The 27,654-nt window shown below is 49.5% G+C and overlaps 1 protein-coding gene across 50 annotated transcripts in view; it reads left to right on the top strand.

Moving 5' to 3' along the window:
- Positions 1 to 27,654, top strand: part of Celf4 (CUGBP Elav-like family member 4) — a 277,295-nt gene extending 249,641 nt beyond the window's left edge. For 3 of the 50 annotated variants that reach the window (XM_029471923.1, XM_029471917.1, XM_029471951.1), the window contains exons 4-15: positions 2,374 to 2,502; positions 2,840 to 2,919; positions 3,126 to 3,269; positions 4,315 to 4,462; positions 6,085 to 6,234; positions 9,895 to 9,960; positions 11,023 to 11,106; positions 16,093 to 16,236; positions 19,966 to 20,044; positions 20,319 to 20,490; positions 23,417 to 23,501; positions 25,560 to 27,654. In XM_029471923.1, the coding sequence (XP_029327783.1) occupies positions 2,374 to 2,502; positions 2,840 to 2,919; positions 3,126 to 3,269; positions 4,315 to 4,462; positions 6,085 to 6,234; positions 9,895 to 9,960; positions 11,023 to 11,106; positions 16,093 to 16,236; positions 19,966 to 20,044; positions 20,319 to 20,490; positions 23,417 to 23,470 (1,250 nt within the window). In that variant the 3' untranslated portion in view covers positions 23,471 to 23,501; positions 25,560 to 27,654. Of the gene's footprint in view, positions 1 to 2,373; positions 2,503 to 2,839; positions 2,920 to 3,125; positions 3,270 to 4,314; positions 4,463 to 6,084; positions 6,235 to 9,894; positions 9,961 to 11,022; positions 11,107 to 16,092; positions 16,237 to 19,965; positions 20,045 to 20,318; positions 20,491 to 23,416; positions 23,502 to 25,559 lie in introns of those variants that run through there. The other 47 variants (XM_029471948.1, XM_029471946.1, XM_029471952.1 and 44 more) reach the window with 28 other exon arrangements.

Here is a 27,654-nt window from a genome sequence, read left to right as displayed (position 1 = left end):
GCTGCCCTCTCTGGCACTGTCACCTACCTTCCAGGATGCCATTCGCCTGCTCCCAGAACTCCAGGCACTTCTGCACATCCAAGGATACCAACACTCCCGGTTTCAAAGAGAAAAAGAGCAGCAGGGGCACCCGGGATCTAGAAGCAGAGGGTAGATGAGACCTTGGCTCACTACATTCCAGAGCAGAGATAATTTTTGGCCAAAAAAATCAGGGCAGAGCAAACCAAGGAGAAACAGCATCCATTTCCTTTCCCTATAGCATAAAGAATCCCAAATAATTTTGCTATTACTCTCCACTAGGCACTGTTCCCCCCACCCCCCAGCAACTCCCAGAACCATAGGCAGGAAGGCCACATTGCTCCCATTTTATAGACCTAGAAAACCCGAGGCATGAGGCAGTTAGTTATACAGCTGGGCTGCAAGGAAATTGAATATGACATGCTAGGCCTGCCTAGAAGGTCCACTCCAGACTCAGAATCTTCCTAGCCCTTGATATGAATGAAATACAAGCCTTAGGACTAACTCCATGGTAACAAAATCCAAAGAGGAAGGAAGAGTACAGACCAATGGTCCTCAGGATCCAGATAGGAACATCTGCCTTGTGTAGCCTTTGCCAGAGAAGAAGGAGAAGTCTGGAGCCAGTTCTGTTTTGCTGTCTTGTCGCTTTTGGGAAAAGTGAGCTAGCTACGTTTTCCCTGGGGTCATCAAAGTGGTCAGCAAGGAGGCAGCTTGGCGCCCTGCATGCTTGAAAAGGTCTCCAGTGAACTCCATAGCAAAGGGAGACTCGGGTGGGCGAAAGGACAACAAATAAGGGAGAAACACCTCTGGCCACAGGGAAGAAGCAGGATAGAAAGGCACTGGAGATGAATTTTAATGCAATCAGAACGCTGTCACAGAGACAATAAAGGAATACATGCCGACATCAGGAGGGTGAGGTGAGGAACTGAGTCCCAGGCTTTAAAGCTACATCAGAAAGGAGGCGCCATGCCTTTCTGAAGGGAGGAAAGAGAATTTTTAAGGGGGAAGGTCTAGGGATAAGGAAGCGACAGGAGTTTAGTCTTTCGGAAATACTGCCCATGAACTTGGAGTCCTTAAAGCGCACCCGGCTGAGGCAGAGGCAAGCTTCAGATGCTCCCAGGAAGTACTGAAACGTTCTTCTGTCTCAGGCTCCCACCCTTCTCTCAAAGGACTCCTAGTCTTCCTCTCTCCCAGCTTCCTTTCTTTAAGGCAGTGGCTTTCAACCTGTAGGTTGTGACCCCTCTCACTCACAGAAGTTGCCTATCAAATATTCTGCATACCAGATATTTACATTACAACTCATAGCGGTAGCAAAATTACAGTTCTGAAGTAGCAACAAATATAATGTTATAGTTGGGGGTCACCACAACATGAGGAACCGTATTAAAAGATTGCAGCATTAGGAAGGTTGAGAACCAGTGCGCTAAGGTTTCTATCCTTCCTCTTTCTCTCATTTCTACCCATCCAGTTTCTCCCTGGGCTTTGCTTCTGATCCTTTTCCTTGCCGTCCCTCCATTCGTTCCATAATCAAATTGAGGGCCTGATATTGAAGGACTTGTGCTGCAGCACAGAGATCTAGCATTTCTCTCCAGGGAGCCATCTGGAGATAGGATGTGGGAGGAAAGCCAGCAGAAACCAATCTCACAGGCAAAGCAGTGAGAGAAGAGACACTACAAGACACACTGGGCAATAGGCTGTCCTAGAAGAGGAGTTATCCCAGGACCCTCCAAGCAGAGCAAACGTCACCAGCCAAGGTTCTAGGAAGACTGCCTATTTCACCTCATTTTTGCACTAGGGAAGATGGGGTTTAGAGGGAGGAACAGCACACAAGGCATCCTATATGACCCCTGTGCCCTATGCCAGACGTCAGACCCAGGACTAGGCTTCTCAGAGAGAGAACTGCCTTCTAGCAGGAGGAGGCAGAGGGAGTCGTTGCTATCTGTCTCTTGCTCCTCGCTGACACAGACTTGCTCTGGATGCTCTGCAGTCCTCACCTCCCATCCTCCCGGCCACTACCACCACCCCGCGCACACTGTAACCTCGCTGCTTCCAGCCAAGCTCCTCCCGCCCGCCCCACCCACCTCTGACTGTGAGCTCCATCCGGTCCTGCGGAGCTTCTACCTCATCCTCCCAGTTGCTTTTGCGCTGGCTGAGTTCCTTCACCTCTCGACCAGCCCCTCCCTCTCACTCCCCGTGTGGCTGTGAGCTCCTCCCGCTTCCTCCAAGCTCCTCCCCTATCCCCGTTACCCTCCCTCTCTGGCCTCGCCCTTTTACCGGCGACTCCTCCCCCTCCCCCTCCCCCTCCCCCTCTGCTCTTCTCCTGGCCCGGGTAAGCATCTCCTAATTTTGTTCTAGAAGATAGAAAACTCTTCGTGGGTATGCTCAACAAGCAACAATCTGAGGACGACGTGCGCCGCCTCTTCGAAGCCTTCGGGAACATCGAGGAGTGCACTATCCTGCGCGGGCCGGACGGCAACAGCAAGGGTGTGTGTGTGTGTGTGTGTGTGTGTGTGTATATGTGTGTGTGTGTGTGTGTGTGTGTGTGTGTGTGTGTGCGCGCGCGCGCGCGCGTGCGCGTGCTCACTCAGGCCTGGGAAGGATGCTCGTGCCACCATCAGGTGGTCCTCGAGGAGACCAAGAGGAGTGGAGGCCGTGGGTCTCACTGCTCTGTGCCCCTGTCACGGTCTTGTCCCCTTCACATTTTATGCTCTTATGGGGGGCAGGGAACGTCCTCTCTGCCCGCCCTGTCTCTGTCCGGTATGTCTCTCTTTTCTCTCCCTGGGTCCTCAGGGCCATGGCTCAGCCTGTCCTATCCCCACAGGGTGCGCCTTTGTGAAGTACTCCTCCCATGCCGAGGCACAAGCCGCCATCAACGCTCTACATGGCAGCCAGACCATGCCTGTGAGTGTGACCCTCGGGGTGCGTGCAGGGTCTCATCAACCTTACCACTGTTTTTCAAACCAGAAAAGATGGGGTTTAAACTTGGAACCTGTGGGTGACCTCGGTATAGTACCCCACAGAAAGCGCGAAGGGTGGGACGGGTCAGGGCAGGAACTCTGGGGGTGAAGACTGGAACAAGTGTTTCTCATGTGCCACCCTGGCTGCAGGGAGCCTCCTCCAGCCTGGTGGTCAAGTTTGCAGACACTGACAAGGAGCGCACAATGCGACGGATGCAGCAGATGGCTGGCCAGATGGGCATGTTCAACCCCATGGCCATCCCCTTCGGAGCCTATGGCGCCTACGCTCAGGCAGTAAGTGGGGGCAAGGGTGGGCAGGGGTTTGTTCTGGCGCTCCCGTTGCCCCAGGGATGCCTACATTGTTCTGTCCCCAGAGCAGAGACTGCCAGGCACAATGTCAGCGAGTGTAGTCTCAGGAGTTAAGAGGAGAATCCAGGTAGAGGTGGTTGTCAGGAAGAGGTAGGGTGCTGTCCTTATTTTTGAGGAGGAGGAGTTCCCAGAGAAGACCCTTGGTGGGGTAGCCAGATGGTTCACCCCTGTACCCCACCCTCTTCCAAATCAATGTGAAGGCTAGAGAGCTCCAGTGCAGTAATGGTGAGGAGTTTGGCCCTCACTCCACAAACTTGACTTACAGAGGTTTTTCTCAGTCACCTCTGGCTGGAATTGTGAAGTGACTCAAAGCCTCAAGTACCCACTCTTCCCCTGCCTCTGCCCCCAACAACTTGAGTCTTCCACAGCTGTATCCTCTCTAAAACACTGCCCTCTTCTGCCTCCAGACTGTAACCACCATCACTGCATGGCGGTGCTGATGTCCTCCAGGGTTCTGGCTCTAACCCTGTAAATGTCGCTCTGTTCTTGAGCAGAGTCTAGCTTTGACCGTTTATAGCAGCCTTCCCAGTCCTCACTCACCTTTGTAATAACATTTGGGGGTCTAGTCACGTTTCTCTTGTCTCTTCTATGTGATAAATTTGAGCAGAAATTTACCCTGTTGACTGCATATGGCTCATTCAACAGGTCTGTAGGAATCTGGGTGCCATTCTCCAAAACAACATGCCTTACACAGACTGGGGAGCATAGAAAAGAGTGAGCCTCTCTCCTTCACCCTGCAAAATGCAGATCTCCAAAGACCCTACTGTTCCTTTTTAAACCAGCCAGTCAGATCCCAGGAAAATGGTGACTAAGGCAGGCAAGAGGGAGGCCTCAGGGCTTTCTAGGGGTAGAGACCAGAAGATTGTGTCAGTTCCCCGATGCTCGAAGTCAGTGTCCAGGAGCTAAGCCCCTTGTGGGAGGGCTGCCCCTCGGGAAGCCTGTGATATTTTTTCCACTCCCTCTGCCCCAGCTGATGCAGCAGCAAGCAGCCCTCATGGCATCGGTCGCGCAAGGAGGCTACCTGAATCCCATGGCTGCCTTCGCTGCCGCCCAAATGCAGCAGATGGCGGCCCTCAACATGAATGGCCTGGCAGCCGCACCTATGACCCCAACCTCAGGTGAGCCAGTCAGTCTCTGACCTGGGGAAACAATATCAGGACCCAGGCTCAGGTATCACTACAGCTACTAGTGTTTCATTCATTCATTCATTTCATTCATTCATTCATTCATTCATTCATTCTATAGCAAGAACGCATAAGGTCTAGGCCCAAGTACTTTGTCTCAAAAATGTTCTGATCTGTAGGTGTCCAAGGGGAGATGAGATGTGGGTACCATGAAATCCACAATAAGATTTCAGGGGGACGTAGTTTCTCTCAAGTTGTTCATCCTTGGTCCTTGTCTAAAAACAACTCATTTTTATCTTTATTAACAGTCAGTGTCTGGGAAAAGAGAATAACATGAAAGCATTCCCATTTGAGGTTCAGCATAGCTCTGCCTGTACAGTCGCCATGGCCTTTCTCTTTAAGCCAACCTTGACGAGTGGACATTTTCCAAGAAACTACACAACCAGCTAGAGAACCACATGAGACATCCATGGATAAGCACTGGAATCAACCCATCTCACAAAACATGTTTTTGATTGACTCTTGGCTCTTGTCCAGTACAATTTTGCCTCCCACCCCTAGGATATCTGGCAATGTCCACAGACATTTTTGTTTGCCACAGCTCATAACAGAGAGTGCTAGCATCTAGTGTGTAGAGGCCAGGGAGGTGTTGCCACACATCTCACAATACATAGGTCAGCTGCCTACAAAGAACTATCTGGCTCCAAATGACTAACGAGTCAACACTGAGAAGCTGTTGGCTCTAAGTCTAAGGATGAGCTCATATGGTAGGCTCCCTCTGACCAAGCTTTCTGGCTCTCTGTACCAGACCACAGCAGTAAGGCCCAACTATTTCTTTCCAAGATCAAAGCCACAAAAGATTGAGATATCCCTGGGCTCAACTAGAGCATCACCCTATTATGTAGTTCTGGTCCCCAACCTCAGGGACACTCATGGGTCTGGGAAGTGGGTCAGCCTCAGCTACAGTACAGAGATGGACTGTTTCCATCCTGTGGGGCCTCAGCACACTAACATTCCTCTATCTTGCTATCCACCACCTGGAACACAGAATGTGTCATTTGTCCCTAACACAATCATCACTACCATGACCACCACTATTGCTTCTGCTGAAGGAAGTCAAATAGGGCTGAGATTAGACTCTGAACTGTCACCTCTTCCTCAGTGTAAGGATCTAGAATTCTCCTCAGGTTGAAGAGCAAAACTTCTTGGGAGAGGCAGATAAGCCTGTCACAGACCCAAAAAGGACTAGCCAATCCTGACTTGGCTAGAGTGACCAAGAGCTACTGAAAAAGAACAAAGGGCCAGGTGTGGTCAGAGTCAATAATGCTGAGGAAAGTCTGTATGCTCTAGGTTCAAGAATAACACTCAGTGGTTAGAGACATCTTCATGGGGTAGGGGGCTCTGCCTTGAACAATGAATAATCTGAGATGAATGAAAACATTACATTCAAGAATGTAATCCAAGGCATAGTTTGCCACCAAGATAGGGTAGCTATGAGGGCCCAAACTGCCCCAAAGCCCTGGGAAGTAGCAAAGTAGAACTCCATGCTCAGTCTTCCTCACCTTTGCCACCCTTGCCTTCTCTCTTCTCCAATCCCTCTGCCTCCCCCAAACCAGGTGGCAGCACCCCTCCAGGCATCACTGCACCAGCTGTGCCTAGCATCCCGTCCCCCATCGGGGTGAACGGCTTCACCGGCCTCCCCCCTCAGGCCAATGGGCAGCCTGCTGCGGAAGCTGTGTTTGCCAATGGCATTCACCCCTACCCAGGTAAGCCCTTCCTTCCCTGAGCAGTAGACATCTTGTCCATTCTTCCTTGACTCACTGCTAGAAGAAGGAATACACAATTCCAGCCCTCTGATCATGCCCTGGTGGAACCACAGACGTGACAGAAGAGGGCCAGCCACCTTCCAGTTTCAGGAACCCTGTAATGAGAGAAAAAGGACCAAAATCCTAACATATGGAATGTCTTATTATCAATAAAAAAGAAAATTCTATTCCAGGGACTATGTATAGGAAGAAAAGACACAGGAAGTAAATGTACAACCCAGGTAGAAAAAAGAGGCCAGTAACTACAAATTGATTAAGAACTTGAGCTGTAATAACTAGGAGGGCAGGAGCTAAAAGAATAACCACCTTTAGTGATAAATAACAAAGGACTCATTGGGGAAGGAACTGAAGGTTTGTTTTGTTTTGTTTTGCTTTTTTTGACGGACCATCTAGACATTACATTCCAATCCAGTCTTTGCGCGCGCGCGCGCGCACACACACACACACACACACACACACACACACACACACACACACACAGAGTCAGCACTTCGGACAGCTCCTGTTGGACAGCTCCTCGGTCTGTGTTCAGGAGGTGAACTGTGAAAATGAAGACCCGTTCTGATTGCTGATTGAGTTTGCTCCTGTCAAATTAAGTGGAACTCACATGGCAAGAGCATGCGACTGTTCTGAAACACTTCTTCTTTCTTATACAAAGGATGACAGGTACCAGGGCAGGGGAGCAGAGTCCCGAGTCCTAGACTAGCATAATAGAGATGTGGCTGTCCTCCTTTCTGGAGATCAGAGGAAGGGAGTCATAAAAGCCAAGTCTTCACTAGATTCTAGAATTTCAGGGCATTGGATTGTCCCCTAGGAGGTCAAAGTTGGGTTGAGAGTACAATACTCACGCCTTCCTACTCCATCTTTAAACAGCACACCTGAGTATGATCAAGAAGGAGTGTTCTCTAATGAAGATGACTAGAGAAACAAGGGAAGTGAGAGTCCTGCAGCCCTAGAATGAGCTGTCCTGGAGACCAAGAGTCAGGAAAAGGCCTGCTGGGAAAGGGCAGGGTTGTTAGCAGGTAGACCCAATAAGCACAGGAGGCCAATCTGTGCTATTTAAGGAGATTTGGTGTGCTGTTTAAGGATGGGGACTCATGCTGGCACAGGTTGTCAAGGAGGAGCTTGGCCTGCTAGAGGCAGAAGTGACCCTGCTAATCTCGGGCTTGTCGCCTGGGATATGCTACTGCTGGCACATCTGGGTGTCGTCTTCCTCCGCTCTTCCCTGCCTCCAAATCCATCCCCACCCTCACTCACATCTGTGAGCCATTTTTCTGATGGAGCTTGGAGACACTTCTTTCCCCTATCTGTAACAATCTGCCACATCCCATAAACAATTCCCTGACAGATCCAGAGGAGGGATGAAGGGAAGGAAAGGAGAAATGTAGTACATTAAAAAATTAATTTACCATCTTTAAATGCGTAGTTTGGAGCCACCGTAATGAGCGAGATCCTTCAAAATGCTCACTTTTGGCAGTTACTAATGAGGTCGTTAGGCAGAGAAGCAGAGAGGGGTCTCTGCGTGCTTCTCTCCAAATGTTAGCCCCACTCGCTTCTCTGTTCTCCCATTTTGCTCACGACCATGTTGAAAGTACATAATGTGTGTGGTTTTAACGGCCATGCACAACACTCAAAGAACTGGCTCTGACAAGCACCAAGAACTATTTATACTTTCTTCCCAATGCACTGTTTACGGAGCTCCTCGCAATCTGCTGGGCACTGCCTCTAAGTTGTGCAGATTGTTTTGCACATTGGCTTCAAACTTCGTGCAGTAAGAAAAGGGCACCATTTCTTACATGCATAAAGGTGTTGCATGGGTGAGCATCTGGCAAGACCGAAACAACAAACCAGATATGGCTTCCACTCTAGAGAGCTCAGAAGAAAGCAAAGGAGACAGGTGAGAGGGAGCAGAAATTAGCTCTGCCAAATATCACAGCTTGGAATTCTTGGCTCTAGCCTCCAGTGTGGGAAAAATGTAGGGACTGGACTTTGGGTTGGGACAGTCTCAGGCAGGGAATAGCTCACAGGATTCCTGTTGAGCTTCCTCCTGCTAAGTAGAGCCACACTTTCTGTGCACACACACACACACACACACACACACACACACACAATTCCTAGGAGGTATTATATCTGTCACCTTCCTGTCTCTAGAGACTTTTATCCCAGGTGGTTCTCAATGTTCCTCTGAACCCCAGGTGCTGTTTTCTGGAGAAAATTTAGCTGAAGGTTCATGGACAAGAGCTCATAAGGGTGTGGGAGTCCTCTCTACTGACGGCATTGAATCCTGACAGGCAGTTAGCCTGGCTGCCGTGGGTCAAAGGGCACTTGATCCCAGGAGGCCTTTTTTTCTGCTACCTAGGGTTTTTCTGTTCCTTTCCGACATAATGGAGTTGGGTCCTTCCAGTGTGTGGACAGCTATCTCCACACATCTTCCTGGGCCAGACCTTTCTTCCAGTCAACATCACTGTCCTTGGTAACCAAGGGCTGCACACACTGCTGGCCCATCCTTTATTCTTCTACTGAGATCTTAGCAACAACAAAAGCCAGAGATAAAGCAAAACTTTCCCCAGCCCAGTTCCCCCAATAGTCTTGCTAAAGTTTTGATACAAGGCTTTTCTTTTTCTGGCTCCTTGATTTCTCTGGGAGGTATCTTTCTCCAAGTCCTTGTTGGCAGACCCAAGGGGAAAGATTTATTTTGCTTTCTATTGCTGTGGTAATAACCATGATAAAAAGTAACTTGGGAAGCAAAAGGTTTATTTGGCTAAAATATCAAAGGCTACAATCCAGTGGGGAAATGCCAAGGCAGGAACCTGGAGCCAGGAACTGAAGCAGCAGCCATGGAGGAGTGCTGCTTAGTGGAATGATCCCCATGGTTTGCTCATCCCACTTTCTTATACAGCCCGGGACCACTTGTCCAAGAATGGCACTACCCACCATGAGCTGGGCCCTCCTACATCCATTATTAATCAATAAAATGTCCTTACAGACTTGCCTAAAGGGTAGTCTGATGGAGGCATTTTCTCTTTTGGAGCTCTTCTTCCCAGAGCTTTGTCATGTTAACAAAAAACTACCCAGCACAAGGACAGAGTGTCAGGGTGAGGCCTCCCAGAGCCTTTATTTCACTCCTATGGAATCTACAAGCTGGTGGTGTTTGTTTGTTTGTTTTAATTTACGGCTCCTACGTTCTTTTGGGAATCTGTGAACAAAAAGCCCCCAGCCTGAGTATCCCTGGATCCCTGATCCCTCTTCAAGACAGGGCCATCATGTCTCTCCACCAAGACCCTCATGGTCTGGCATCTCTTCCCAGCCAGCATAAACTTCTGCATGAACTGATCTCAGCCCCACCCCAGGCCAGCTTCACAATGCACTTTCCAGTTAGAATGAGCAACTGTGGTGTATCTGCTCAAGGTTCTGGGTGCAAAAGAGAGAACCCCAACAAGACCCAGCTCTCAAGGTGCCCATCTCAGCTGCCCTGTCTCAGGGACAGCCTGCAATGACTAGGAAGGCAGCACAGCCACAGTGGTATCTCTTTGGGCACTGTGGGGACAGGGGCTAGTTTGGGTGAGCATCACTGACCTCTGCTCTTTTGCCTTCTTGCAGCACAGAGCCCCACCGCAGCCGACCCCCTGCAGCAGGCCTACGCTGGAGTGCAGCAGTATGCAGGACGTTAGTATCCATGCAGCCTCTTGCCTCTTCCTCTCACTGTACTTAGGTCTCCACATACCTGCATCAGGAGTGCCTTCCTGTCCAGATCTGGTGCCAGCTCTGTATAAGGAAGGGAGTAGTAGAGGCTCTTGATGGAAGGAGGGGGTGGTGCTGGCAGAGATACTCTCTTCCATTACCACTGGGCTGTCCTCTCCCTCAGGTCCCTACATGGCTCTGTGGCATGGGGGTGGAGGGAGTTGGTGAGCCAGAGTAAAACAGCAACACATTTGATTTTCTGTCTGCGTCCCACTGATTGCCAGGACCAAACATGCCTGGTGGTCTCGTGCTACACAGCCACAACACAGCTTCTCTCCAGGCAAGCAAGATGGAGTCCAGAGGAGAGGCAGCAAAATGGACAGGCAGGCAGAAAGAGACGGCCTGGGGCCAGCAGGTCAGGTGTCACAGAATCCAGCCACACTGTCAGCCAAGCCTCTTCCTTTGTCCCACCACTAGGCCGCGGACTCTTTTCATCCCTTCTCAGACTGTGCCCACTGTCTGGCCTGCCTGAGCCGCTTCTTCAGTGGCTTTGGAGATCTAGTGATACCCCCTGTGGATGACAGGGCTAACTTCACAAGGTCAGAGCTCAGGAGAAGCAGTCCTTGCTCAGCTAAGACAAAGCTCCACTATTGTGGGCCCTATCCCAGCTCTAACCTCAGGCTTTGCAGCTGTGAGAGCTGAGCAGGGCTGCCAAGAGAGATGGTCCTCCCGCCCTCCTCCTGACCTTTTCCAACCAAACAGAACATCAGGTGCATTCCCGGGGAACACACATCTGTACTCCATCAGACAGCGTTTTACTTCTCACCAGGTATCATCTGAGAAGTGAGGATAGGCCAGCTGTGGTTGTTTCAGATTAGAGTTGCTTGTGTGTATGTGTGTGCGCGCGCATGCGCACGTGCTCGAACCTTCTGGCTGGTGGCCCTCACCGACACTGATCTCTCTCTCTCTCTCTCTTTTGGCTTCCCACCCTGTCTGTGTCTCTCTGCACCCTGTTGCCATCTCTTGACTTTCTCTTCGGCTCTTCAGCAGCTGCCTACCCTGCTGCCTATGGTCAGATTAGCCAGGCCTTTCCTCAGCCACCGCCAATGATTCCCCAGCAACAGAGAGAAGGTGAGTCTCTGCCCCTCCCTTCCCCACTCCTTGAAGAGTATGCTTTACCTGGGCTTCTGACCTCTCCAGGCCTCTGACAGAACCTTGGTTAGATGTGTGCGTGAAAGTGGGTAGGAGAGTTATAGGGCCAGAAGAAGAGGTCCTTGCCTATTCATACAAGGAGATGTGCATCCTGTGGGCAGCTCTGAAAACCAAAGTGGCAGCCTGGCCCAGGGGCAGATGATCAGAGGCCATGCCCCAGGGGCCAGTAAGCCATTCACAAGGCACCTCCCCACATCCCACCATCAATTGCCAGTGGTCTGACATAGCTCACATACAAGTACCGTGGTCTTTAAAAACCAACCCTTGAGAATGGGAAGGTTGTTTTCCTTCTGCAGCAAGCCCTTTCAGTCCCTCTTAAACAAGACCTGGAAGAGGTTGAGGATGTATTTGCTGGTGGGGGCCTTGTCCCTGCTCCAGGGAGTTCTCAGCTTTATGGAAATGGAGAACACACAGGCTCATTCCCTGGGCTGTTCGTCTGAGGTCCATCTTCTGTGTTCCCAGTGTGTGAGAGCAGAGCCAGGAGGTGAAGCTCCAGCAGTGGGGCAGCCTTTGCAACCCCGAGCACTGGGAAGGAAATGGTGACTAGCCTGAGGTAGTCAGGGAAGTGAGGTGCCTTAAGAGCAAGTAGAGGACACCTGTCTTCCCTGACAGGTAGGATTTGGCCAGTGTGGAGGGCAGGGAGAAATAAATGCTTGTGGCTAGAAGGGCTAAGCAATGGAGGCAGGTTTGTCCTGTATAGGATACATATACCCTCCCAGTGATCGGGAGAGAATGGCAGCTCTCCTGGATAGGCCCCATAGACAGGATGAGATGTCTGTGGCTACAGTGCAGGTCTAATGAAGAGGGATGCCCTGGAAGGTTGCATGTAGTTGTCAGAGTGTTGGTAGAGCACGACAGGCAAGACCAGAGCCTTGGTAGAGACTACATGATGTCACTCGTTGGGTTCTGTTCCAGTAAGCAGAGAGCCACAGAATTAGCAAGAGAGGAAAGTGTATGAGCAATTGTCTCAGAAGCCCTGCCACAGAGAGCCGAGCTTGAGAAGCAGGGACATCAAGACCCCATCTTCTTCAGCTCCTAGTAACAGCGACCTGTAACAAAACCTGTCCCAGAAGTCCACAAGGCAGACTCTATTGGTTTTCGAATGTCAGATGTGTGGTCCCTGCAGCAGATTACACCAGTGATCTGGGGTTTTGGTTACTACAAAAGGACTTTTGGAACACACTGATCCAAATCCCATTGGTGGAAAGATTCCCTTAACAGACTTGTAGCCCCTGAATGTTTGAAAGCATGTATTTCAAACTACACCCCCTCTGGGTCTGACTCTTGTATTGGTCATCTCCTGCTTAGGTGACTCCACACAAGTCACTCTACTCCATCACCTACACAGTAAAGACTGTGAGGACAATTCCTTAGTGTGTATCAACTCACTTAGCTCTGCTCTCCTGTACCCCATGCAGCAAATGTCGACACATAGCCCTTCTCCACCCAGTTATCATCTCTAAAACCTCGCAGGGGATGTCCCCATGCATCAGACAGCTCTGAGGGCCGCACCATCACATTTCCCCAAACCCAGGACCCGAGGTCTGCGGTGGGCTTTTCCCTTTCCTTATCCTTGTACCCTGCAGTAGCTTAGAAACAACTTCCACTGTTGAGCTGGGCAGGAGGGAACAGTCTCTCAAAGGCCCTGTTTCTCCTGAAGAGCCTGCCTTCCTACAACCCAGATCTTCCTCAGTTAAGTCAGAGCCACAAGGGATGGACCAGGTAATCCAGGCCCAGAGCAGAGAGCTGTGCCCAAAAGGCCTCATGGCTCCTGTTACTTGCTCATCTCTCACTGTACTCAGATCCCTTAATGAACGTGTCTTAAAAGCCTATGTATGAATCTCCAAATCCTGCTGCACATTTGCGTGCACACGAGCATACACACAGACACACAGACACACAGATACACAGACACACACACACACCACGTCTTAGTGCCATGACTGCCCTTGCTACCGTCTTTAAACTCAAGTCTCCTGCTTCCTGCACTCTTGCTCCCAATTCCCATTCTGTGCTACCCTGTGGATCTAGCTGTGGCTTTCTTTTCACAATTTTTCCAGCTCTGTGCAACCTTAGCCACACCCTGCTCCCCATACGAGACCCTGTGCCACAGTCCTCTTGGAGTCCACAAGTCCCTTCCTTGGAGCTGAAATATTCCATAGACCCATCCCTTTCCCCTGACCATGACCTATGGGCTCCCTAGGGAAGTATAAGGCAGGAAGGAGTGGGGCCTGAATGCAGAGACTGACAGACAGTGCATACACCGTTGGGTTAGGACACTGGGAACATGTTTTGGGCTTGGAAGGAGGAAGACTCTAGCACACAGAAGTAGGGAGGTGTGTGCTATAGGTAAGGGGCATCAGGAACAAAAGACATTACCAAGCATAAGGTGAGCCTAGGGCCCAGGAGATATGAAGAAAGGTGGGACAGAGGTAAATAAAGCCAGGTTCCACTGGATGTATAAAGCCTGGATGGGAAAGAAGGGTGTACTCCCTCAGTTTCATTGCAGTTGATCAAGTCTTAGAACATGCTCAGCTACCAGAACACAGTGGAGTCTGGGTAGACCCCTCCTGCCAGCTACTAGTCTTTGAGCTGAGCTTGAAAACCAATAGATGCCTAAGCCTGTCCCCAGGCTACCTGTTACACAGATGGCACAGGATCTCTGGGATGACTATGGCTGCTGCTCTGCCCGGGTCTACATGTGGTCAGGGAGAGCCACTTTCTATCTCTGTAGCTACACATCACCACTGCTCTGGGTTGGACTGGATTCTGTGAATGATCATTGTTAATTATGCGGACAATAGCGGCTCCTAACATCCCATTTAGGGTAACATAGGAGGGAAGGTTCAGCCACATCTTGCAGACAGGGCTGAGCTTATGTCTCTGAAGGGCCATAGAAGATTTGGAGTCAGGGTCCTAATTCCAAGGCTGTTTTTAGCATGGGATAGAGTAGAGCCATCAAGGAAGACATGAAGAGTATAGATGAGAACAGGAGGGGAGGCATATGCTGGTCCACGGGAGAGACATGGATGGAAGAAGGCAGATGGCCCTGCCATAGTGAGTGACCTTATTGTTGGAGAGAAAACCTCTCAAATGTGGAGAAAAAAAAAACCAGCCCAATATGGACTTAGGCCACTAGAAGGGAAAGGCTAGAAGAAGTCTCAGGGAGCTAGAGTGTAGGGAGAGGATCTGGAGGAGTTCTGGAGGACTCTGATTTAGATTGGTCTTCAGTGGTGGTTTCTTCCTCCAAGGTGGCCCTATCAAGGGACCATCAAGAGGTACATTCAGCTGGCATGCAGTGGCAAGAACATGGCATAGTTGGAGCAGACAGGATAAGAGAAGGGCCCAGCAACGTTTGGGTGGTGGAAGGGAAGCGCACCATGCCTGGACCTGAATGCACCATCTACTGACAGAGGGTCTACGAGGAGGGGCTGCTGGGACAGGAAAGGTCAGGAGCTTAGCAGGTGGCTTTCACAGGCAAGGGAATCTTCTTCTAGCTCTGGGCCCGGAAGTAGTGGGGTAGTCAGAAAGAGGAAGGCAGTGGGAGGGCAGAAGAGCATCCAGGGCCAGTTATGTGTCCCCATGCTGGATTACCTGGCAGCCCTAGTGGTCCTAAGTGAGGAGGACAATAATACATTTTGACTGCCTAAGCCACGTAGCTTGTAGCAAGCCATGTTGGTATCTTGTGACCGTCACTGGAGTTCATGTTTCGACATCATCCCTGAAGCGACCTCAAGTCACCTCCAAGTCTAAAGGATCCATGGCAGGTGCTTTTTAAGATGACAGAACACAGGCTAGAGAAGATTTCCACTTAAAGAGTTAAAATTGATCCTTTGACCAGTGTAAATGAACAGCTTTATCTGCAAGTTCCAGGAACACAAAGTCCCAAAGAAGCCTGGAAGGTTAGTGTTCAGGACAGATAGGCAGGAAGTAGAGTTCACATTAGGAAGGCCACACCCTGAAGGTGCACATCCTGGCTTCACTCTCTTCCTCCTCCTCCACCACCCCCACCACCAAGATGTCTTTCGGCTGATGGCTTAATCTCTTTGGAACTCAGTAGTAGTGGCAGTGTAGCTAAGCCAGAGGATGCCGCAAGGGTGGGGTGAGTCCCATACCAAGTGCTTAGGACAGCCCAAGGGTGTTCCTAGGGTGGAAGCGTCCTGACTGCTGTTCACGTGACAGGAGGCAGCTCCAGGGTGCCCTGACAGCCGTGGAGCCTGAAGCTGTTTCTGTGACATGTGCTTGATTGATCGGGAAGGGAAAATCTTGTTTTCTGTCATAAAGACTAGAAGGGAATATAAGGTGTGGACTATGGTAGCCGGGCCTTTGGAAGGAAGCTATGTGAAGATGGCAGACCAGGCAATGATCCGGGCCTATGTACCGTCCCTTGAGTTCTCTGGCCAGTCTGAGCTGAGCCTGAGTGGGAGAGAAAGTGAAGTGTCTCCAGCATAGGATGAGGGCCATTTTCTCAGCCCTCCCCAGAACATAGACTGGGCAGGAGACAATATCCAGCAAACTCTGTGGTCTTTCCTCAGCACCCCATTTCTGGGGAGACAGCTGATCTAGTCTTGGCATAGTCACCCATTCTCTAATTGACTCTGCCTGCCATTCCAGCCTCAGAGCTGCTAGGGTGCCCACTATTGATGCTTGATAAAAGACCACCTAGGTACAGAAAGATCCAGTGACTTGCCCACCACCAAGTGGAGATTAGAGCTAATAATTAGGGCTTAGTAATTGCACCCCCCATTCTTTGGGGGTTGTTTCCTTAAAGCACCCTCACGCCCCAGCCCCAGCCCCACCCTCCCCTCCCTGCTGCACTGCCTAACTTGCTCACCTTTCCTCTGTCTCTTTTTCCCCCCCACCCCTGCCATCCCTCTTCCCTGCCCACCCCTCCCCTCACCGCAGGGCCCGAGGGCTGTAACCTGCTCATCTACCATCTGCCCCAGGAGTTTGGGGACGCTGAGCTGATGCAGATGTTCCTCCCTTTCGGTAATGTCATCTCCTCGAAAGTGTTTGTGGATCGGGCGACTAACCAAAGTAAATGCTTTGGTGGGTAAAGATAACAAACCATTCAGCTTCACCTAGGATGGGGGCTGCTCCCTCCGACTCCTCCTGCTCCTTCACACTGCCCCAGGTGCTCCTGGGCCCAGCCTCCATCTCTCAGTCCTTTTCTTCTGCTCCGCTCTTCCTCTGGCTTCTCAGCTTTCTCTACCCACACTCAGCTCCCATCTCACAGCTCAAGAAATCCCTTTCTAGCCTCAAAGCCCAGTTCAAGCCACCGAGGAAGGGAAGGGGTCATTGCGGTTGAGGGTGCGGGGATAGCATGCAAAGCCAGAGAGCACGACTCATCTTCCCAACAGCCTCTCTTGCTCAGAGCCTGGTTTGAGCCCCAGGGTAAAAGCCAGTGGTCCAGGGGCAGTCAGCCCAAGGAGGCCCTAGCTACCTGCCTTTCAGCCATCTCTCCACCTCTCTGTCCTGCCACCTTTCCTATGCCTGCCCTGTTCCTTGCTCCCTTTATGCCATGCAGTGACCCCACCCTTACACCCACCCCAGGCCACCAAAGTGGGCATTGTTGAGGAGCCAGGAGGAGATTGCCCCCAGGAAATCTAAGTTCTGAGCCCAATAGAAACCACAGCTACTTAGCAGCATCAGCGAGATAACAAGCATTGAGGCAGTGAGGAAGTCAGAGAGGCTAGAAGGGGCACGTGGCTGGGATGAAAAGAGGGAAGAGGACAGGAAATGAGGCTTTGGGAGACAAGGGGCTCACAGTATTAGCTAGGGAGGGCTACACTAGACATTGCCATTCTGTGAGGAGTCTTTGATTGGGCATATTATGTTTTGTTTTATAAACTTGGTATCCTTATCCAGAAAGGTCCAGATGTTAGGGGATCCTCTCTTGTGCTTACACCTCTTCTTTCAACTCCTTTTTGGTCCATCTCTCACCTTTCCATTGACCTCCATCAGAGCATTCTTCTAGCGCAATATCTGCTCACGAGTCCCCAAGAGTATGGAACCCACAGAGTGCCTTGTATAGAGCCAGGGACGAGTCTGCCAAAATGTCATGTTGACTCTCAGACTCTGAGGGTATGGGGACAGCTGGGGCACATAGGCATGGTAGAGGGAAGCACAGAGTGGAGCCGCACCAGGCAGCGTTAAGTATAAGGACTTCCCAGTACAGAATCATGGACATCTTGGGGACTCAGGGGGTGTTTCCTAGGAGAGTGAAGATCTTGGCACCATTGTACACTCTCATCTGACAGCGATCACAGGCAACTCATGCTTCTTCAATCCAGAGTTGTCCCAGTGTCATTTCTTTTTGGCTATTAAAAAAAACAAAGAGAAAAAGTCATAGCTGTGTTTCTTGCTACTTGGCTGGCATTGTTTGTTTGTTTGTTTGTTTGTTTGTTTGTTTGTTTCAAGACAGGGCCCTGGCTGTCCTGGAACTCACTCTGTAGACCAGGCTGGCCTTGAACTCAGAAATCCGCCTGCCTCTACCTCCCAAGTGCTGGGATTAAAGGTGTGTGCCACCACCACCTGGCTTTTTCTTTCATTTTCCTTTTTTCTCTTTCTTTTTTCTTTCTTTCTTTTTTAGTTTTTAGATATTAAGATTATGCATATAAAGCCCAACTGGAAATCACTTCCGTTTGTGCTTTATTTCGCAAGTGTCATTTACATCACAGACATCACATAAAGAGCACCTCTAGGAGCCTGTAGACAGAGCACGTCTGTCTTACTGGCTGTCCCTCTGGACACAACCCAGTTTTCAAAGTCTATTCCCAAAACTACTCCTAGTCCCTAAGACAAGTTAAGTTCTGCAGGATCAAGTTTTCTTTTCTCTCTTTTAGAAACCCTCTTCTGTACACCTCTATTCAATTTCTTTTTTTCTTAGGCTTCTGTCATGCTGGTCTAGCCTCTGCTCCCCCTTAAGCCACTTGGGCCTCCTGAGTCAAAGCCCTCTACCCTTCCCTTGCCCTTCCCTCATGGGCAAGTGACTGAACACTTTGAACCACAGTGCCCTTGTCCAAGAAACAGGGATGTTGCAGTTATCCCTAAGGGATCTTGTAAGGGTCTATGAGACTGTTAATGACTGAAGCTTGGCAGAGCAGACCTTCTGTAGGTGCCACAGCCCCCTTTCTTATGAAGAGTGTGTGGCTGGTCCTGTGGTAACCTCCACTCCTGGGGGGGGGGGGCAGGCTGCATAATTATTAGCAAAGCTTCGTGAAAGAATGCAACGCATAGACGTCCCTACCATGGAAGGAGAACATCCTACCTCTGAGGCTTTTCGGTTTTAGGAAGGCAGGAACTTTTTAAGAGTGGAATAGGAGGTTCTCTGGCAAAGGAACAAAAATGGGACCTAGTGCCCAGAGCTCTCCTCACAGGGGTGTCCAGGCTGCAGGCAGACTTCGCCCTGACTGCAGTTACTTGATTCTAGATGAGGAGGGTCTGTTCCTTTGGCTCAGAAACACTCTGCGGCTCCCAGAAAGCACTTGGTTCTCCAGGAAGCTGGCTGCTGCAAACTTCTACCAAGCAGGTGGCTATTCCTCCTTTTGGTTTCACCCCCAGACAGCTCTGAGCTGCTTCTCTCAGCTTTGCCCTTCTTTCTATCAGAAAGAGCCACCAAACCTGAGTGCCCAAGTAGAGTCAGTACCAAAGGTGCCCATGGAGAGGTAGAGAATGGGCGCACTCAGGCAGGGACAGAGGCTCATCTATCTTCCTTAGTCTGGGGGGACAGCAGTGAAGAAAGACTTACACTCACACTGAAAACTGCTCCGGTTTGCTTAGCACCTGACTTTAGTCATCAGACACACAGGTCAGTGGAGGGAGACATAGGGGATATGTAACTGGAGGCTGATTAATTAGTCAGCTGATTTGGTGTACACATTGATGCTCTTGTTTGTTTGTGCTCTGATTCTGACTTTCATCATTTCTGCATGCAGTGTGTCCACATATGCACAAGTGAGACACACACACCCTCTTCCTCCATCCTTCATGATCCATGGCTGCATGAATAAATTGAGCAATGCAGGCAGGAGACAAGAGGAGAGAGAAAAGCCAGATGCAGGCAGTGTCTGGGGAGAGAGGGAGAAGGGGAAAGGAGGGAGCAAGAGATCGAGATGAAAAGGTCAGGAGAGAAGGTGTTAGCATGGAGTCAGGGGCAGGGCCAAGATACATAGCAAACATCCAGGAAAACAGCAGCTTCGCATGGGGGTCTGGCCACACAATGATCTCTTATCTATCTCACAGCCATCTGGAGACAAGCTTGCTCTGTGTATAGCCTGAGCATGTCAACCAAGCTGGATTTCAAGTGTTAGAACCTAGGTCCATTTGTACAGAAGAAATGGAATGAATTAAACAAGGCCCTGAAGGTTTATTTCCTGGAGAGTTTGTGGCAAGAGGGCATGCTTTTACTCGAAGCCCCTCGTTCTGGTCCCTAGAGGCCTGACTATAGGCCCGCTGGACTACAGAAGCGCTTTTCTCAAGGGCCCATGTTGTCTGTATGAGGAAATAAGACTTCCCAATTTAAGCCACAATCGGTCTGTCTGCCGGTGTTGGTTAGCAGTGAGGCGCAGAGCAGAACGGTAGTGGAAGGTGCTCGACATCCCTAGGAAGTCGTACAGCACTCATCGCGAGGTGCGTGCTTAGTTAGGAAGCTTCCCACAGTGGCGAGGGCTGCGCACAGCCCCAGGGGTGAGGCGGGTTTGGTGGGGGTGACCGGGCGGTGGAGTGGCTTCCCCGACGTTCCTCCCTCCCGGCCCTCGCACTCCTCTCTCTCCCCAGGCCGGCACCCCGTGCCCTCCCGCTGCCAGGCCCCCTCCTGTCAGGGAGGACAGTGTGCAATAAGCTCCTCCGCCCGCAGGTGTGTCCGCCCTCTCCCGCGGGAGGAGAGGGCCGAGGTGGCGGGCCGGCCGGGGTGGGGGGTGGGCGGGCGCCGGCGCCACCGGGAGCCGAGGAGCAGCCGAGCCCGGGCCGGGGCGCCAGGCCGGGAGGGGCCTGCGGGCGGAGGGGCGGGGCTGAGGCCGGGCCGGGCCGGGGGCGGAGCCTCGAGCCCCGCCCCTCCCCTCCCCTCCCGCCTGCAGCGGCCCCGGGCGGCCCCGTGGAAACCCAGGCCCTGGTCCCTCGTGTCTCGCCAGGCTTCGTGAGCTTCGACAACCCGGCCAGCGCACAGACCGCCATCCAGGCCATGAACGGCTTCCAGATAGGCATGAAGAGGCTCAAGGTGCAGCTGAAGCGGCCCAAAGACGCCAATCGCCCGTACTGAGCGCCGGCGGGAGCGTCCCCCGGGGGAGACCAGGACTCGCACAGGTAACCGTGGGCGGCTGGGCGTAGGGACGGGAGGTTTGGATGGACCCGTCGCCTTCTGAGGCCTTCCTGGGCCCGGCCCTCACCTGTGCCTTGGACCCGATGCGCCCTGATCAACCTACTCCTGGCTCAAGGTCCACATCACAGGCATAGAAAGAACTAAGGCCATCCTAGCAGAACCAGGATTGGCCATCCCCTCCGCCTCCAGGCCCAAAGGAGTAGAAGTGAGGAACCTCTGAGAAAGAGAGCAGAGCCTTGGGCCTGCGCCTTCAGACTCTCATTGTAGCCCAGTTAGCCAGGGACCCTAGGTGGGCAGATGGCAAGTTCAGGCCTTGCAGGTGAGGAAGTGCCTCAGGTTAAGCCTCCTCCCAATCTCCCTGGCTCTTGCATGCCCAGGTCTGTTGGAAGCGAGCAGTCGGCTTCCTCCTTGACTCCTTCCCCAGTAGCTGCCTTAGCTTAGCCAGGACAGGAGGGGCAGGGATTTTTCAAAGGAACGTTAGCAAGAGGAAACACAGCTGGAGGACACACAGTGTTGGAAGTTTGGGAACCCGACCTGGTCTGCCTAGGCTTGACCTCTATTTAGCCTTGCTTGACAACTTGAGGCAGTTAGTCCCACTTTTGGGGTTAAGTGTTCTCCCAGGCAGAGCAGATGACTCCGAAAGGAACTGAGGGAATGCTCCAGGCCATCAAGTCCACCTCTGCCGGTCCCCTGATGTTGCTCACACCAGTTAGCTTAGTCACGGCCAGAAATAAAGGCCACATTTGGCCTCTTCTTGCTCAGGCTGTTCCACCCAGCCCTCCTTTTATTTAGTGCCTCAGGCACTGTGTTGAATACACAGAGTTGGAGCTCGTGTGTGCCCAGCCTGGGCAAAGCTAGACTATAGCTTGGGGTCTGAGTCACCTATGGCTAGTGTCTAGCTATTTTAGATGATATATATGAAATGGTCTTGCCTGGTTCAGGTCAGGACCCTATTATCACCTCCAGGGCTCTGTGCTCTGTGAGGTAACCCTCCTAGGGGGGTTGGATACACAGTACTTTGTATCTGGTATAGTATAGCAGAAATGAGGGCTCCATGAGAGTTCCCTGATGGAGTTTTGAGAAGAGAGGCTGTATGCATTCATGTCTGAGTCCACATGCCAAGGATAATGTTTGGCACCAAGGAACAGCTGGACCGAAGCAGGGGAGACAGGAAGAGCAGAGTGGGGTAGCAAGTTTTGGCTCTAGAGCAGGTGTGTCTTTTCACTGTAGTTGCCAGAGCTGACTTCCAATGGCAATATACTCCTTAGTTCTTAGGCCTCTCCTCATGCCAAAAGGACGCTATAGCCAAGCACCCTAGCGGTGAGGGGACATTGAAGGAGCTTCTCTGAGGGGCTGTAAATGCCGAGGAGGGTGACAATCAGGTTACAGTGGTATATGAAAGTAAGATCTGATGCTGGAATAGCAAGGAACCCAGTGCAAGCTGACAAGCAGAGGGGTTGGGTGGTGCCTCTGGGAAGGCCGAGCTGGAGGCCATGCATGGTCCCAGTTGCTTGGCCAGCTCATCTACAGTAACCTTGTGAGATGCTAGGCTTCCCTTCCATCTTTAAGGAAACAAAGACAGAGAGAGGAAGTGGATTACATGGGGCTAGTGGGTTGGAGACCCTAAAGACAAAACTGAGATGTGTGGGTCTTGGCACAGGCTTGAGTGCTGCAGAGAAACAGGGAAGAGGGAACAAACTCAGACAGTAGATGGGAGCTGGGGCGGGATAGAGCCAAGAGAATCCCAGAAGTGAGCCTCACTGTGGTACCTACAAAGGAAAGCCTCTGGGCTTCCCTGAGGGCTCCTGCTAGGGAGCTGGGACATTGAGAAAGCTGCCAGGGAGAGTGTGGAGAAGGCAAGGGTTAGTGTGGGAATGGAGGAGAGGTCCACAGAGCCAAGGAAAGAGCAAGGCTAGCACGCTGCCTTCTGCAGCCCTATCCTGCAGTTCTCTGCATGGTGCTTTCTTGGGTCAGAGCTGCAGGCCTCTCTGAGGACTTCACAGCATAGAAGCAACCTGGGCTTGGCCAGCTGGTGGGCGAATCACCGCCTGAGGTAATCAGGACAGAAAACTGACAGTGCTCAGGCCCCATTACAAGATGTCAAGGACTTTGATAAAATATCTTCTAAACAAAAGACACTGGTTTGCCAGAGCAAAGAGGTGTGAACGTAGAGGTGCCCCTGCCATGGGAGGGTGCTGTCCATGCAGACTCCACTATGGTGGCAAAGTGCCTTAGGTGACTCACCTTTCCCACCCGCACAGTCCACCAGGGCACAGTGGCTCCCCTGCAGGCCCTCAGGTGAGGAGAGCTCTACATGTGGGGGAGAAAGAACCGAAGGTGTTAATGGGGCTTGCTCCCCGAGATCTGCTTGCTGGCTACAGTGGTGTGAGGGGCTGGTAGATTTTTTTCTGGCCCCCCCTTCACCAAAAATGCCTGTACCCCTCCCTCTTCCCAACGCATGATGGGTGCCCTTAGGGGCCCCGTGTGAGGTTCTGCTCCTGTCCATGGTGTGCCATGTGTCTGCACAGTAGCTGTATGTGTATGTGTGCGTTCTGTGCTCATGTCCTGCGTCTGCTGGCTTCCTCCATCCCTTTGAGTTCCTTTTGGTTCCCTTATGATTTGACTGCTGTTTTCTCATCAGCTTTAGATTGATGCTGTGGTCTGGTGCTGTATAAGTATTTTTTCCTTTTGATTTTGTTTTAAATTCTTCCTTCCCCTTCTTTACCCTCAACCCTCCCCTGACCTCACCTCCCCCTCTGCTCCCACTTGCCCTTCCCCTCCCCTCCCTCCCTTCTCCCCACACTCTCTTGTTCCCCTCTCTCTTTCTCTCTCTCTCTCTCCATATATAAATATATATATATAAATCTTTTCTTCTTTTGTCATTCAACCAAATTCCAACAACCCAACCAGGGCCAGTCAAATCCACCACAGTCTCGCGCTGAGCTAGGAATAAAGTTCACGTAATCACATGAGAGTGGAGAAAAGTCCCCCATCCGTAAGTTCAAATCAACTCAAAGTTCACAGTGTGACATGATGGCGTCATGTAACAAGGCTAAGAATCGGTTGCATGACACTTGCCGTCAAGTTTCGTGGAGGTGCTGTGATTGGAGCGTTTTCCTTGGATGTCGTACCCGTGGATGATTGGCCAGTCATGATCACACGTGCATTCTCTTAACCCTTGTGCTGCCACGGTCTCTTTGCTGTGCTCATTTTTGTTTTGTTCTTGGTGCCTGCAGTGGTTTTAGTTTCTGTTGTTTGGTTTTTCTTGTTCAGCATTTTTATTTTTATTTTTTTTTAAATGCTTCTCTAGATGTCACATAGAGAAAGAAAGAAAAAAAAAAAACCCAAAACCAAAAGAACAAAAAAAAAAAAAAAACAATTAGTAAAACTAAAAGACAAATTCCTCAATTATCAAACATGGGATCATTTAACTGTATAAACCATTCTTTTTTTTTCTTAAAAATAAGGAAAACATCTTAAAATATTTCTGCGTGGTTGATTTACTTGCACTTGAAAATATTGTGATTTTATTTTTTTCTAGAAATTTGGGGGCCTTTTTCAATTGACACTTTCCTACGTTTGGTCTTTTTTCCAGTTAGTCTATTTTAAATCTCACCTAAAAGGAAATATGAAAATCAAAATATCTATAGTTTAAAAAAAAGATAAAGAAAGAAATTCTAAGCCAAAAAGCTAGAGTCCAAAGCCAGAGGTCTCTGAGAGAGAGCCTGGTAAAATTGTAAGGTTTGTATTGTAGCCACTTCTGCTAAATTCAATGTGGGGAGGGAAGGGTGGCTGGGGACATGGGGAGGTATTTTTGGTTGGTCTGGAAGAAAAAGTAGCAACAAAGCAAAATGCATCTTTTCATTTACAACTGAAAAAGGGTCCTTGACAAGTGTTTTTTTAATTTTATTCTTATTTTCTTTGGTGTTGTAACTGTTTAGACTGCTGTGTACGGTTGCTGTTTGTTGAATCAACAGTGTGAAAACCTGCCAGCATGGATTGATACACGCATGACGTTGTCCCCTCCAGTAGGGGCTTTGCAGTTATAATTTTCTTGATGTAACCAGTCACCCCCATGTATAAGTGGAAGCTGCTTGCTAGAATGGAGATGAGTCTCATTTGTTAATTCACGATGATGAAACATTCGCCTTCTGATTCTAGTCAGATCATGATTTTGTTTTCCTTAAAAGCAAAACTAAACAAAAACCACCATTGGAAACAAACAAACAAACAAACAAAAAAATCCAAGAACTGTTTCAGTTAACATATTTAAGTTGGAGAATTAAATCTATTTTGACATTTTTTTTTAGCTTCTCCCATCCAATCCCTGGAAGTTCTGAATTTCCTCTAAATTCCCTGGCATGTATGAGAACAGTATTATGTATGTGCATATGTGTATGCATAGATGCATACACATACACACATATCCATGTATATACACATATGTGCAGGTGAATATGTTCTACACATATATCCAGATATACATATATATACACACACAGCCTCGCAAATAGTACTAACCTCGGGGAAGAAGTGGCTGGCTAGAAACTGGGCAAGGATTTGGCAAAAATTGAGAGGCAGCGAGCCATTTCCTAGTTTTTCTCAAGCTGGGAAGGAGTGGGCTGGCCTGCCACATTACTGCTATCTTGTTTGCTAGGCTTCTGTATACATATGGTATCTGGGATAGGTCCCTAGGGACAAGTTTAATTACAAATTTATATTCCACAGTCCCAAATTCCCCCCTTAGATCTAGCAGTCTCCTAATCCAGAACCCTCCTTAAGGAAGCCAAATCAAGAATTCTTTTCCAATAACCAAATCCCACCTATAACCATTGCTACTAGACTGCCCAGTGGTTTTTTAGTCTGAACAGAAGAACAAATTTTTTTTTTGGCTGTATCATGATCATGACTAATTCTCATACTGGTCTCTCTTCCTTACCACCTACCATCCCCCAGAAACCCCATCTTCCCCAGAGGCAGGATCCTATTGGTGTTTGGATGCATTCTGTGTTTTCACATGTGGTTTAATCAGTACTGATCTTCTTCATTTTAGGGCAGGATGCTGAACGGGCTACATTAAAAACAAACCTCTTTCTCTCTCTATTTATAAATGAGAACTGTTGGACGACACCTTTGACATATCAGCCAATACCAATCAAGCTGACGACTCCAGACACTCCGTGTGACTGTAACATTTCTTCAAGGAAAGTATAGCGTCTATGGAGTGCAGAGGGCACGTGTTTGGGGAAAAATATACATGACATTAAGATGACGACGACGAAGAAAAATGATATAAAACAAACAAACAAAAAACCCGCGACTTTAAAATGAAATAACGTGAGCCCAGATGGGGAAGCTGAAGGGCTGGGCACTAGGAGGAGATGCTGCTGCCAACCGATCCTGGGGCTTTTCCCGCCCATAGGCGCCTGAGGCAGGCAGGGGCAAGTGTACAATGGGGCCTAGTCCCCAGCAGGCGGCTGGGAGGCCGCCACTGAGCATCTCTATTTGTCATTCCTTTAGCTATTTAGGGACCAAAGGACCAAACTTTTTATTGCAGATGTGTAGCTCTGTCAATTAGAGGTGGAACGGAGACCAACCTCCTTCCTGCCTCCTGGCTGTTCTTGAAACAGCTTAGAGCGATTCTATGAAAATGTAATAAAAAATAAAAATAAAAAAAAAATAAAAAAAGAACAAAAAAACAAGGAAAAAAATAATGCTTCAACGCTTTTAAAACAGCAAGATACTAGTTCTTTGATACTTTGAGAGGCGCTTTGATTACCCCGATTGAAGTCTCTGAAACTTTCCTATGGTTTTCTGTATTATATGTCTGGATGGAGCTGTTTAGATAAATTGATTGGTGGATATTTGGGGAAAGCAACAAAGATATTAAGTCATTAACCATGAAGAGAACACGAGGGGAACCAGGGGACTTCGAAGGCAAGGTAATTGTTGTGAAAAGTCTGTAAATGCTTCTAATTCTTCCCCCCTCTTAAAATCATAATAGTTGTACAGAATTTTAAAAGGAAAAGTTTAAAATACCTATATCATAGAAGAAAAAAAAATTAGAGGAAAGCAAAAAAATAAAAAAAAAAAAGGAAAAAAAAAACCTTATAGAAGTTAGCATTATGCTAAAATCCCAGATGTTGTAGGACTGTACTTCTGTAGAGTTTAGACTGAGCATCGATCCCGTCTCCCCGCGAGTGCTGTCGGACTCGGTCCCCAAGGGCCAGGCCGGACTGTCCAGACCTGCAGGCTCCGGCCAGAAGCGCCGCTCCGGAAGCGTCCTGCCGCCTCTCGCTTCGCCAGCCTGGGAGCCGCGCGCATGCGCGCTCTCTCTGCCCTTCTCACCTCTGCTTCACTCGCCTTCTGTGCTTGTTCCGGAGACTTTCCAGGCCAGGGAGAACTGGGAACTTCTCATCTTCAAACAACTAGACAACACACACACACACAAAACCTTAAACAAGAGAGAGAAAACAAACAATCTTTGAAGAATTTCTGAAACTGTTTACAAGGAATTTTGAAAAACAGGGATGTTTAAATGATGCTGGCTCTGTTTTTCTGTAAATAAATTTGCATATTTTGTAGGACTTTTAATTGTAATGATAGAGAAAAACAAGGAAAACTATTTAATGAAAGCACGATATTTATCTTTGGTAAATGACTTTAGAGCAGTTAAAGACATTGCTTAAAAAACTCAGAATCAGAAAAACACTGAATTATTTAAGAACACATATATTTTAAAGTATAACATATTTATTATAATTTATTTGCACCTTGGGAAGACTTGCTTTGCATTCTGCCTCAAGAGCTTCTCATTGATGTCCATCTGGAGGCCAGGGGGGGTCTTGGAACTACCATTTTTTTTTCCTTTAGATCAACAAAATTCTGGTTGCCCTCAGGCCTCCTTCCTTTTCTTTCCGTCTATTTTGTTGTTGTTTTACTTCATTTAGTTTTCTTTTTCTTTCTCTTGACTCCTCCTTTTAGGATGTCCAGATGTTGTAAAAAAACAAAAACGAAAAACCCAACAGCTGCAGTTCAATACAACTGCTCTTTTCACACGACTCCCTAAACTCCTTGTAACCTTCTGTAACTATTGGATGACGCTTTCTCCAGCTTAGCCCTAAATAAAGCACAGTTTAAAAAAAAAA

This window comes from Mus caroli, chromosome 18 (assembly GCF_900094665.2).
Source record: "Mus caroli chromosome 18, CAROLI_EIJ_v1.1, whole genome shotgun sequence".
Lineage (NCBI taxonomy): Eukaryota > Metazoa > Chordata > Mammalia > Rodentia > Muridae > Mus > Mus caroli.
Note: the sequence above shows the minus strand (reverse complement) of the source record. Positions and strands in the feature narration are given on the sequence as shown.